The sequence below is a fragment of the Astatotilapia calliptera genome, chromosome 19, assembly GCF_900246225.1.
Source record: "Astatotilapia calliptera chromosome 19, fAstCal1.2, whole genome shotgun sequence".
Taxonomy (NCBI): Eukaryota; Metazoa; Chordata; class Actinopteri; order Cichliformes; family Cichlidae; genus Astatotilapia; species Astatotilapia calliptera.
Genome location: NC_039320.1, coordinates 15,040,826 through 15,053,633, shown reverse-complemented (window position 1 = coordinate 15,053,633; position 12,808 = coordinate 15,040,826). Strand labels below are relative to the sequence as shown.

The 12,808-nt window shown below is 39.7% G+C and overlaps 1 protein-coding gene across 1 annotated transcript; it reads right to left on the bottom strand.

Annotated features, from left to right (window-relative positions):
- Positions 1–606: 606 nt before the first annotated feature.
- Positions 607–12,528, bottom strand: tc2n (tandem C2 domains, nuclear). Its single transcript, XM_026152659.1, has 12 exons — positions 12,332–12,528; positions 11,330–11,404; positions 11,081–11,242; positions 10,076–10,246; positions 9,593–9,672; positions 7,738–7,795; positions 7,082–7,182; positions 6,427–6,543; positions 6,139–6,330; positions 2,419–2,533; positions 2,117–2,313; positions 607–1,932 (listed from the first exon to the last, which is right to left on the bottom strand). Exons 2-12 carry the CDS (start codon positions 11,394–11,396, stop codon positions 1,822–1,824), a joined length of 1,371 nt encoding a protein of 456 aa, XP_026008444.1. The 5' UTR covers positions 11,397–11,404; positions 12,332–12,528; the 3' UTR covers positions 607–1,821.
- Between the last annotated feature and the right edge of the window lie 280 nt (positions 12,529–12,808).

The window sequence follows — 12,808 nt, the reverse complement described above, 5'->3', positions numbered from 1 at the left end:
ACAGAGAAAGGAGTTCCCTTTGGGATGATAAATGGCACCAATTCACATGCCAAAAATGCTACTGATTATTTCATATGCAAATTAGCATTTCTTGCTATTAAATAATTCAAAGAAATTCACATACTTGTTTATTTTTCTTTCTTTTTGGGCACATTTGCTTGGAGTAACATTTCAGTGCCACAGGAAATTGTTGTCCTTTTTCCACCAACGACAATTGTTCCTTTCTGTAGTCACTCTAGAGATAAGGATAAAATTGGCCATATACAGCAGTGGCATTAAATTACTTTCCAATAACAGTGAAATCGGGGGAAAAAAACAGGATGTCCCTGTCCGGGAGGACACTGTGGATAACTATCTTACTGTTTGCTTTGACAATCTCTCAATCATAGGCTTCTTCAATAAAAAGTGACAATAGTAGCACAGTGGTTTATGGTTGTTGACTTGTCTCATAAGTACTGCAGAGTGTGTGTAACGAGTGTAATGTGCAGTACATGCTGTAATCCAGTCTGTTTTTTTTTTTATATGTGCCACTTGTATTTAAACCTGTTTTTTCAATCAACACACTTCACATTTTCAAACAATATGAACTTTTTATTACACTAAACTTTTACATTCAACACTTTTTATTTACATTCAATATATAAAAAAAATCAGAAGCACAGAGCTAATGTTTGACACAGAAGCCGCTGTTTTCTCCAGTAACATGACACCCTGTAAAGTTCAATTATGGTAAGGGAAAACCTTCTAGCTCACATTTAGGGAATTTTAAAGGAAGTACATTTTGTTTCTCCAAAAATATTTAGTAAAGTGCCGAGAGATACAACTTAAAATTGTTTTTTCTACAAAACACTTGTTCATTCCTCAAGTTAGGTGCCTGATTTATTCATATGTCATTGTTAGAGCCTAATAAAATAAAATAAAAGCTCCTCTGAAACTGGTCAGGTACAAGAACTTGACTAAAAATGAATAAAAAGCAGCCAGTGTCCAAAGAAAAGCTTTGAAAGGCTGTCTGAAAGCCTATTAAAATTACAAGTAAGTCCATGGAAGCAAAATATAAAGACATGATGAGTGGCTCAAAAGTTTTGCACAGGACCAGAAGAAAAATACTATTTTTGTAGGTTTTATAATTATTTTATATTTCATTTTATGCCTAAAACTATGAAATTTCATTCTGCTGTCGTCATGCTAGCCAGCTTGCTTTAAAAAATATAAATGACACTAAATATTTCTGGCTTTTTTAAAAGAATTTTAAAAGATCTTTAGTTAATAAGTGACTGAATAGCAGACTTTCTATGGTTTTAAAAATACAGAATACCACCAACCTTACACTATTAGATGAATCTTCTTTACAGTCTGAAACCACTAAAGTAAATATGGTTTTCCTATCACCTTTCTCCTGCTTGTAAACTTTCTTTGCAAAATGAAGCAGACTCATAAAGCATGATATTTCCACGTCATGCAACTTGCAGAAAACAGCTTATGTACAGTACAGCTAAATGCTAAGCAATTGAATTGTTAATTTAGGAAATGCTCTACTGTTTTTAAGAAATATCCTTCATTTAGTCTACAGTAAACACACACACAAAAAATAACCTTTCGACCATCTACATTTTGTTCGAAACCCTTATTTATAACTGATCACTGAATACGTGCACTGTCTCTGTGGAAATTTCCCAGAGAGCACGTTCAGCAGTTTACAGTCTGGTCAATCAGAGTTGACTATGTCAACGTACAGGACTGTGGCTGGCCAACTGGAAAAGTAAGCAGGCACAGCGAGATGTGCAGCACGAGAGCACTATGTCAGTAGCTGAGAGAAGAGGTTTAGGAAGAACTCAGCCTGTGCCACGCTGCCACCACTTTCTCTGGATGAGCCATTGTGTCCTTCCACTGCTCCACAGCCTCTGGAATAGGGCTATTGAGTCCCAGCTGAATCTGCCACAGACGCAGAGGAGGCAACTCCTCAGTTTGTTGCAAATAACTTAAAAACATTTTGATTTTCAGGCTAAAATAGATGAAATTGTATTCATTATATTAGAAGTAATGAAAGAATAGGCTAATAAAATACACCAAGGGACTCATAACTAAAAGTAAAATCTTTGGTGCTTGACAAACTCACCTGTCCGAGATATTGTTTCCTCCTGACTGAGCTGCGACTGTAGAGTTTCACTGAGAGTGAGTAGGCGTGGTCTAAGGTGGCCAGATGGAAGTGAAACGTCTCAGCCCACTGACACTGACCTCCAGAGGCCTTGAGCACTCGGGTCTTCTTCTTGGTCACCTCCTCTAACTGGGTCATCTCCACTTTGACAAAAAAAGCTTCAGAGGACAGGTGCAAGAGAAGACAAGTTACCATTAAAGCTACAAAGCTACTTATTTTAGGGGTTAAATATTGAAAAATACAGATGTGTATTTTACAGGTACCTTGAGTGAGCGGTGAGGAGGACACTGGGAGGTTTTGAGCAGCAAGGACCTGGACCTGGATGCGTCCATTCACCGGCTGAAAGCACGTAGTAAGATGCAGCTCAGAGTGGCACACCTGTAAGAGAATGGTGTCAATGAGCTTTTACATTTACTAACATTTAGAAAGAAATAATAAACCTCTTGCGAGCCACTGTCCTCAAATAAGAGCATCACATTTCTGCACCTTATAAGTTATAATTACGGTAAGTAAAAATCCATTAGCTGCTTTCTAGTAAATTAGACCCAAAGTAGCTCCAGTCTTGCGCATTTGGAGCTTTAACCACTGTTCTGCCTTTAAAGTAGTCAGTGCAGGTTGTCAGGGCATGTTTTAGTTGCACTCATAACATGAAAGCTTCAACAGATTGAGCTTTAATAATGGTAAAGTGGCTACAGTTACAGTATAGAGTATGCTTTTGGTCTTATCAACAAGGTTTTAGACTACAAGGTGCTTTTACTGCTTTTTCTTGTTACAGGACATATTTCAAAGAATTAAAACAATATAAAGGCTGTTTGTCAAAGGAGGCTATGTAGAGTCATTTAATAATCCAAAATAAATAAAACAAGTTAAACACTGTTGCTCATAAGGCGTTTGGTTTGAAAGAACAGCTGTAAAACTGATGCAGTGACACCATACAGGTTCCTGTTGAACAGCTAAAAACAAAGAAGAGATTGACACGGTTACTTTTCTTTCATTACTCAGTGTTGTGGTTTTTCCCCCTTCACTGCCGTCTCCACCATATTGTCAACACTGAGTGCCACACCAGCGCACTGAATCTCATCATGCTTCACAGGCATCTTTGCAGAGCAAGTCCAGCCTCAATGCCAGCCTGGAACAAAACTTACTTCATGGTCTGGAGTAGTACTGGAGTATGAACCCTAATGACCTGATTTCTTCTACATGAAGTGCAATTTTGCTTCATCTCCTACAAATATCCTGAAGTGACATCACATCAGCAGCAGCTGTACTTTGTGTTTGGTGCTACCGAAGTTGACTGAAGGGTAGTCTTCTAATAAGATGAAACTCATAGTCTATAGATGATGAGGTGGGAACATGTCAGCATGTTTACATTATCACCAACACTCTTAACAACTTTTAGACATTAATACAGTTTTGACAATGAGATATTTTGGGACAGTGAAGTATTTTTGGTCATTTGTTTTCTGTACAATAGTCAAGATGAAGTGCAGATTTTGGGCTTTGACTTTAGGGGTTCAACAAAACTATTTCAGTAACTAGTCTGTAATTACAGCCTTTTTATTTTACTTTTCACAGGCTCGAGAGTAACTGGACAAGCTGAATAATCTGAAATACAAGAGATGTTTTAAATACTTGGTTGATAAGTCTTTGCAGAAACCACAGACCTAACCAGAGGCTGCATTTCCTCTTAAAGATGCTCCACCAAGCTTTTACTGGAGCCATCTTTAGCTGCTGATTATTTGTGGATCTTTCTGCCTTCAGTTTTGTCTTCAGTAACAGAAACACTGCTATGTTGGGCTGATGTCAGTGGACTGCTTAGGCCATTGAAGAACATCCCATTTCTTGGGGTGCTTTTACAGGATGTGTCAGGTCATTATCTGTTTGTACTATGAAGTGCTGTGCAATGAGTTTTGCAAAATTTGGTTGTATCAAAGAGCACAGCCATGTACACTTCACAGTTCATCCTAACCGTAACCATTCTGCCTCTATAAGCAGTCACGTCATCAATAAACTCTAGTAGCCCTGTTTCATACATCCATACATCACCATGCCATGTTGCCTCCACCATGTTTGGCAGATATTCTGGGCGGTAGGGGAGCTTTGGATCATGAAATGCTAAAGAAAAGTTAATCTTGGTAAGAAATTTCTTCTGTCCTAAGACTTTTCCCCAGATCTTTGCTGGCTCTATTAGGTGTTTTCTGACCTTCCTGTTCTTGAGTGTATCCAGTAGTTTGCAGCCTGCTATGAACACCCAACAATGATAAAACCTACTTCTTTGAGTGTGTTCTTAGCGTTGTTAGATGTTGTGAAGATGTGTTTTTCTTAAATAAAGATATGAGGTCAACCAGGCTTTCAGGCCCTTTGGTGTTATTTTGCTGGCCAGTTTATTTCTTCTTGTTGACTTGCCCACTCCACCGGGAGGAGGCCCCGGGGCAGACCCAGGACACGCTGGAGAGATTATATCTCTCGGCAGGCCTGGGAACGCCTTGGTGTTCCCCCGGATAAGCTAGAGGAGGTGGCTGGGGAGAGGGAGGTCTGGGCTTCTCTGCTTAGGCTGCTGCCCCCGCGACCCGGCCCCAGATAAAGCGGATGAAGATGGATGGATGGATGGATGGATGGATGGATGGATGGATGGATGGGTGACTTGCCCACTCTTAAAGTCCTTGTTATCTCTCTGACAGGTTTTGGTTTGCAGAAAAATAAAGGGACAGACCTTACCTCACCAAGAAACTCCTTAATAGTCCATTTTTGATCAGTAGGCAGAAGGGGACTATATAAAAATTGCTGTAATTCCTAAACAGATGATGCAATTCTTTTACCAAACCCCTTGAACTGAAGCTAAAAATCTGCAGTTCAATCACATATTGATTGTTTAAGATCAAATCCACTGCAGTGGTGTACAGAGGCAAAACTACAAAGCACATTTCAGTGTCCAAAAACTTATGGGCCTAACTATGGGCTCTCAGAACTCCTAAACATGCTGCAAACCAGTTTTCCCACTTAATAAGTCTACTTTTTTTCTTCATTGGGTTCAGCTGTCTTCAGCCTTAAGAGCCCCCCCTCTGAATGACAGTGATTTGGACAATTTTGCTCTTTTGTGTCCAGCAGATGGGTAAAATAACCGAGTGAATCAATTTGTCCCTCTGAAATCTAATGATGAGTCACCCTCTGATTTTCCAACTATACAGACAGTTTGTATTTTACCATCACTGGCCAGACATAAATCCATTTATCAACAAAACCACTCTGCACTGGTAAAGTGGTTTAAGGTCTGACCTACTTTCCATGTCTCACATTTCCAGGACATGCTTTCTGCTTTTTACTCTCTTATTGTTAAAGCCTGTTTCCTTATTCCCTGAAAAATGAATTCCATTTCTGTTTTTCCTGTGATTATGCAACAAATTCAGCCACAGCATTAATATTTTTCTGTTCAGGCCAAGAGGATAGTGTGTGTCAGTGGACTACCATGCATCATGGGGACAGTTTTATGAGGCACCTATAGCACTTTCTCCTTATTTTCTATACTTTTAAAAAGAAGTGACAAAGGAAAGCAGCCAACACAGGAAATGGTGAAGAATAGGTAGTAAAAATCCAGGAAATTCCCACACAGAGTTTTTGCTCTTGGCCAAAGGAGTTGGAAAGTTGTGGCCAGGTACAAATCACATACATGGTAGTTAACACTTTTCTTATTCTTTGCTTTCAAATAAGTTACAATCTTATCTAAAACTTAGAGCTAACATAAAAGTAAAAACAGCTGCAGAATTCATGCAAAGTACTGATGCAACATTGCCCTAAAACAGCAACAAGATTGGCAGAGATAGATACAGAATAACAACTTTCTCTCTCTGTATACGTCTTTCATTGTCCTGTATTACTATTTAACACATCAGTGATGGAAAGCATCATGGAAACAGCAAACAGACTCTGTAAACCAAGCTTCAGCGCTACAGGCCCACCTAATGAACAATGTAGTGAACTCCTACCGAAGATTTAGACGGAGGGTTGAGTTCAAGCCAGTGCTCCGTCTCCTGAGAACCGAGGTGTCGCAGGGAAAGGACACACTCTGCCACCGTACGTTTTTTGGGGTTGTGTGTCTGCAGTCGCAGCACCAGGGCACTGCAGCGCAACAGCTGGAGATGCAGCGCAAACACAAAGGTCTCCATGAAGGACACATCCTGAAAGCAAAGAAAGGTTAAAGTAGAGATTAGGCAGTTCTGCAATAGCGGTTTAAGGGCCTATAAAAACTTAATAAATATAAACAGCATCAATACCTGACAGTACTCTCTAACTGAGCTCTTGAACTGTATGGGTTTGGGGGTGGTAATGATTGATTTGAAACCAATCATTTGCTGCTCTCCTCCATCCGGATGAAGGTTGAGGTCTGAGCACTGTTAAAAAAAGAAGATGTGGTTCAGTCTGTGTGTAGAACAACAAAGGTTTTATCCACGGCGCTCTACTTGGAACAAAAGATGAAAAAAAAACAAAAACAGTTCAGGTTTTGTTCTAAGAAAGTCATCAGGCCAGACATTAGTGGCAAGATCAAGTGCCACTAATGTGACCTTAGGATAAAAAACAAACCCAAACCAACAACAAATCCCAAATCAAAGCTGGCAGAAGAGTACACCTTGTGGAGTTAGAGTACATATCTGCAGTAGAAGTTTATTTAGTGTAGGGTTTTGATTTCTGAATAAACATACACTTCCTTAGACGATGTTGGAACTATTGTAACGTCAGTCAGGACAGTTCAGTTCCCTTAGAGGAACTTTTCCTTCTGAGTGTCTGAGCCGGAGTTAATAGAGCATTGAGAGGAGCTAAAGGAGAGCTGTATTCTGGACGCACAGAGGGTCCATTGAGAAATGCTACCAGTGACCACAATAGGGCTTTTTGTCCCTGAATCCCCCTCCTCCATACTGCATGTAACCTTACCTGAACCAGGGTGATCCACACCTGCTCCAGAGCCTCCTGATAGTTCAGCCGGACACACACCTTCCCCAACTCGCGCTCATCCCCAGACAAGGTGACAGACTCTGCAACATTTGGAAACAGACAGCAGGATGTGGCGTTAGCATTTAAATACGAGTTTATGTACTGTATAATATGATGTTTTAAAGATTTTAAAGATGATGCTTTTCAATTGTTAAACTCAAAACTCAAGGCAGAAAGATTTACAAACACACAGTAACTCAAGATTGCTGCACTAAAGGGTGAGAGGAGCATCTCAAGGGAGGAAACACAGAAATTGGTGATGTCCATGAGTTCTAAATTTCAAGCAATTATTTTAATTGTGATATTAAAAACAATCCTTATATTTGGGATTATAATTGTTTTTCCAGCTACTTTTGAACCTCTGAAAATTCCTAAACAGTAAATGCTACATTTTGATTAAACCCCTTAAAAGTCTCCACTTCAGTCACATCTTGATTGTTTAATTTCAAAAACTGTGCCTTTGTCCCAAAAATGATTTGCTTGGCTGTATGAAAAAGCCAGAAACATTATATATCAGGAACTAAGGTTGAAAGTCACTTTTTCTTTTTACATTGGGAAACTGCTAGAACAAAAAGGTTTGTTTGTATGATGTTTACCCAGGCTGCTTGTCATGGAGCTCATCTTGGAGGATGCACTGCTGAGGGACTCAAACCGCTGCAAGGAAAACAGAACAGACGACACGTGTGAGACCAGACTTTCTGCAGTTTCCCCCTTCTTGATCCCACACCCCCTTTTTTTCTTAGCAAATGTGTCACACTTATCATTAAAGAAATTTTAAGAATACAATTTCAGTTATTAGGGGTAAAAAGCTATCCAAACCTACCTGGCCCTGTGTGGAAATGTAATTGCTTCTAAAACAATAACTGGTTGTTCCACCCTTGCACCAAGAACTGCAACCAAGTGTTTGTCATAATTCAAAATGAGTCATTCGCATCATTGTGTAGGAATTTTGGCTCGTTCTGCTTTCCTGAATTGCTTTAAAGAGGCCAAAGTGGAGGAGTTTTTGAGTGTGAACGACCCATTTAAGGTCAGGCTAAAGCATCTCAATCTGATTTTAGTTGAGATTTTGACAAGGTCAGTCCTTTTTTTTTTTTTTTGCTTTTTTTGTGTGTGTTTTTTAACATTCGTAGGTGGACTTGCTGCACTTACTTTCAGATCATTGTGCTATTACATAACCCACATGAACTTTAGCAGGTCCTGAAGCAGCAAAGCATTACACTACCGCCACCATGTTTGACTTGTTTGATGTTCTTTTTATAAAATCCTGTGTTTGTTTTAAACCACACATAAAGGGGCTCAAACCTTCTAAAAAGTTCATATTTTGGCTCATCAGTTTAAGTTTTCTTTTACAAAGAATGTTGTTCATTTTATAAATTGTGGTGCCATTTAGAGTAAAATGGAGAAAAAACATAGTATGATGTGGTGTGTAGCTCCCCTGTGATTGCCCTGCAGTATCCTCTGGATTTTCTGCCTATAAAACTTTTGTTTGCTCATGATGGTGTCAAACTAAACAGCTATGCTAATTTAACTGCAGTTGTGCATGCAATGGATGCCGTAGTGAGCCATCAAGCCAAAAGAAATGCACAGAAATGTATCTGTGTTAGTTCCCAGGAAGAAACTGCTCTGACATTTTTCACACCGTGGGCTCTGAATGAGGTTTTGTAATGTTTATTTAGGTTTAGGGAGTGACTAGATTGATTGTAAGAGACAGTCAACTATTTATGTAAAGTAACAAGGAGCTGATGACAGGTGTGTCACACCACATCCTTTATTGAACAAAGAAATCCAACCCAACCTGGTCTTTTTTTAAATTGGCATTACTGATAAATGGCCACTTTATCAAAGGCAATCAACAGGTATGTTCAATCAAAACAGCTGGAGCTGAATCACATGTGGAAGTAGATTTTATCATAGCTACTAAAGTGGAAGAATAAGCCCAAAAATGAATCACGACTTTCAAATTCATCGTCGTAATTTTAAAACAAAATTATAGGCTTATCTTAGCCATAGATTATTAGTTGAGACTGAAGGTAACTGAATGCTTTAAATGAGGTCTACTACCTAAATAAATTACACAGTTACATAACTAAACGCGACTGTAAACATCATCTAAAGAAGATTTCATCTTTATTTCATTGTCAGATCAGTTGATAACTACTACTTGGCTTAACTAATCTCAGAACACTTATTCTCACTTCTTTTTTCTACCAAGTGTTATGGGACAGGAGTCATACCAATCTCATGTCTGTATGGTAAATATAGAGGTAGCTGCATTACACAGTACACATTACACTCTTTGCTGCTTAAATCAAAATACCAGCTTCTGAGCCTTGTTTGCAATTCTCCACTATGCTGCTGAGGACAGTGGAAACTATAAAAACTATATTTAGTCTAGGTTGAGACAAGGTGAGAATTCTGTGTGAATACAGATTAGATAGAGGACGGTCTCACCTGCATGTGACCCTGGGGGTTGGACAAATCAAACATGGAGCTGCTCAGTCGCTCCTGGCCACCTAACTTCATATTCCAACCTGGGAAAAAAGATAAAAAGATGTTTTGAAGCTGTTTCAATCCTGAGATAATTCTGGTTTTCATGCTTCACTCTGCAGCAATCTGTTGATGAGTTCAAGTAGAGCTCAGTAAACTACTGAATAAACTGCTCAGTACTAAGATGAAACATGTGTCTATGTCCAATTTTGTCATTATTTAATATGTTTACCACAATTTTAGTTAAATCATGCCCAAATTCTTGTTTCATATTCCTTTCATCCATCCGTTTTCTTCCATTTATCCAATTTAGGATCATGTTGGAATTGGAGCCTGTCCCAGCTGCCATTAGGCGAGAGGTGGGTATGGGGTACACCTCGGACAGGTATTCAGTCTGTTGTGTTTCATATTAAACAACAAAATACCACTTTTTCTGGTATTTGGTACCTGGGCTTTGTGGACCAAAGCTTCTCTTCTTCATTGTGTCTCGGCGGCTCGAGCCGGGGGAGATGTGCTCTGCCATGTGACCCTGATGGAAGAAGGACTCAGGGTAGTAGATGAAGGGAGTGGTGCTGACCAGCTCTGCCTTCCTTGCTGCATATGTGCACCGGGCTGAACCTGCAAGCAAACAGCGCAGCTGGTTGTTATCATGCTTCAAGCACATTATTGTTCTCTGCATCTCTAACAAGTATGAATAGCTATTCATCAAGAAACAAAGTGCCTTCACTTCAGTGCATTGAAGAGAGCCGATAATATCTTAATAACCCCTGAGATAGATTTACTGCAGCTTAGATTCTGTTTGTTTGCCGTAGCCTTTGCGTCAAACTAACCCTGAGTTGAGGCATGTTATGTAACTTTCACTTATCTGTCTTGTGGGGCTTCTTGTTGAATTTAAGAGTGAATTAAAATTAAAAGTAAATGTTTCCACTTTTGGCAGTAGGATCCTGCACTAGTTGATCATACCCCAGGTGTAAACTTCCAAGTCAGCGTAGTCATACGTTTTGTTGTGATATTCCCTGGAATCTGAGTGTAGACGTGGGCTGAGTTGAGCAGAAATTCGGCTTCATTTAGAAGGAATTCAGCCCAAATGAGCCAGATTTGGCAAACAATCACCAGCAAAAGTCATTTTTGTTAACTCACATTCTAGTACAGCCAGTCAAATAAAACAGGTACAAACAGCAGTTTTTATTTTATAATTTGTCTGTTAATTTATATGTTTTGCTTTTAGGATAACTCTTAAGGCAGACTGCAAATATTTAAATATTGATATGAAGCAGAACCGAAACCAACAGTTCAGTCTCATTACTGGAAGTATCATTATTTACCAGCCCATCCTATAAGTCATCACTATCCTCTCACACGCTATAACTAATTTGGATCACCACTGTTTGATTCTTTAAATCATATACACACCTTAAGACTTAAAATGTACTAACTGATACAAGTACGTACTCTGTGGCTCAGCCTGTAAATTAGGGTAGCTTGGTTGGACATAGGTCGGCACAACAAACGGAACCTCTCTGCCGTCTGGGGGCATCTTGGAAAGTAAGTAATCTTCAGATACATTTGGTCCTGGGGCTGCTGCCGTGTTAGGGGGCATCTTCAGTGCAATCACTTTAAAACAGAAGATATTATTCAGTGAGACACAAGTAGGTCTGTTGAAACCTGTCTGATACACATCTGTGCAGGACGGCAGCTTACCTTGGGTCTCCCGCTCCTGCTCGTTCTTCTTCATGAAGTTCTTGCAGCAGTTTTTGATGCACTCCATGGCTGAATCTGGAAATATTTAAATGTTGAAATAGTAAGTGGAAGTTGCAGATTGCATGGTAAACAGTAACAAGGTGGATAACAATGAAAAGCCAAAGCCAAAAATTATTCATGGAACATGCCAAAATGACCTGGGTTTGCTACTTCTAATCTAACTGAACACTCAAAGCACTTTGATCTGTAAGCCTCAGTCACTGAGTTACTCTGACATTCATGCAAGCATGCAGACTCAAGGTACCCAGGATTAAACCAGTGACCTTCCAATAAGTGGATGACCTGCTCTGCTTCCTGAGCCGCAGTCACCACCTTTAAAACAAATAGTCCGCTTGCACAAGTCTAATAAATTTTAGGAAAGTCCCCAAAATGTGCTGAACTTGTTTACCTGCTCTGCAGTTGCCACAGTGTGGTAGGCTATTTTATATCTGTTGAATTCCACTCTTTGATATGATCTGAGATCTCAAGGTCCCCTCATATCACCCCCAAATTTAATTTGGTAACATGTCATTTTTTGACAGTGCTTAAATGTGGTATAAGTACCTGTTGCTATGGTGTGACCACACTTTATAAATCGGATACATTAAAAAATATATGTTATCTGTTATATGCTCAAATTAGGAGCACATAAAAAAAATCATAAGACACATAAACATAAGAAAGTTCAGTCATTCCACACCACTTCTACAACTATTCTAGTCCCCAGAAACAAACAACTACATTCACTGCCATGACTTTCTTCAGGGGGCTTTGATTAACCGGGATTATTGATTAACTCACCGCTTAAAACTTAATAACTAGTTATTTAATAAACCAGTTGGGCTGCCAGTGGATGGAGGAATTTCCCTATGGCGCACGCTAAAAATAGCATATCATCAAACATCACTTTAACTTACCAAACAAAACACAGATACAAAAAAAGTTTATAAAAAATAAACTTACCGACGCCTTGTTTTCATTTAAAGAGGATCCGCTTCGACCACCCAGGCCTGAGGTTCACACTCACCGGCAGGCGGGAGAGAAATGCCATCGAGCTCAGGTTTAAGGCTGACTTTCGTTACAGGTCTGGATCCCTCCCTCTCTTACTCCCGCCCACGCTTCTCTCCTCTGTCATTCCCGGACTGACAGTGGCGCGCGCTTCCTTCCCCGAACAGCTGTGATCACAGCGCTTTCTATTATTACCTTTTTGTTTTTCACTTATCCCTGTGTGCTCACTGTCATTTGTTTCTTTTCATCCTCGGTCGATATGTTTGCATTGTGTGCATCATCCCAGCAGGAACTTGGCCATCTCCCGGGATCGGCGCTTACTGACAGATTTACGGCTCCTTGCTGAGATAACAATGACGCAAATAAGAAATTGAAAGAAAACACGTCATAACTTTCTCAAGCTACTGTTTTCCTTCTAAGTCGCCTATACTT

Coding starts and splice junctions, on each gene's coding strand:
- tc2n (XM_026152659.1), bottom strand. CDS start 11,396: ATGGAGTGCATCAAAAACTGCTGCAAGAACTTCATGAAGAAGAACGAG. Junction 9,673..10,075: donor CTTTGGTCCACAAAGCCCAG/GTACCAAATACC, acceptor CTTTTTTCCCAG/GTTGGAATATGAAGTTAGGT. Junction 6,544..7,081: donor TGTGGATCACCCTGGTTCAG/GTAAGGTTACAT, acceptor TTTTTTTAACAG/TGCTCAGACCTCAACCTTCA.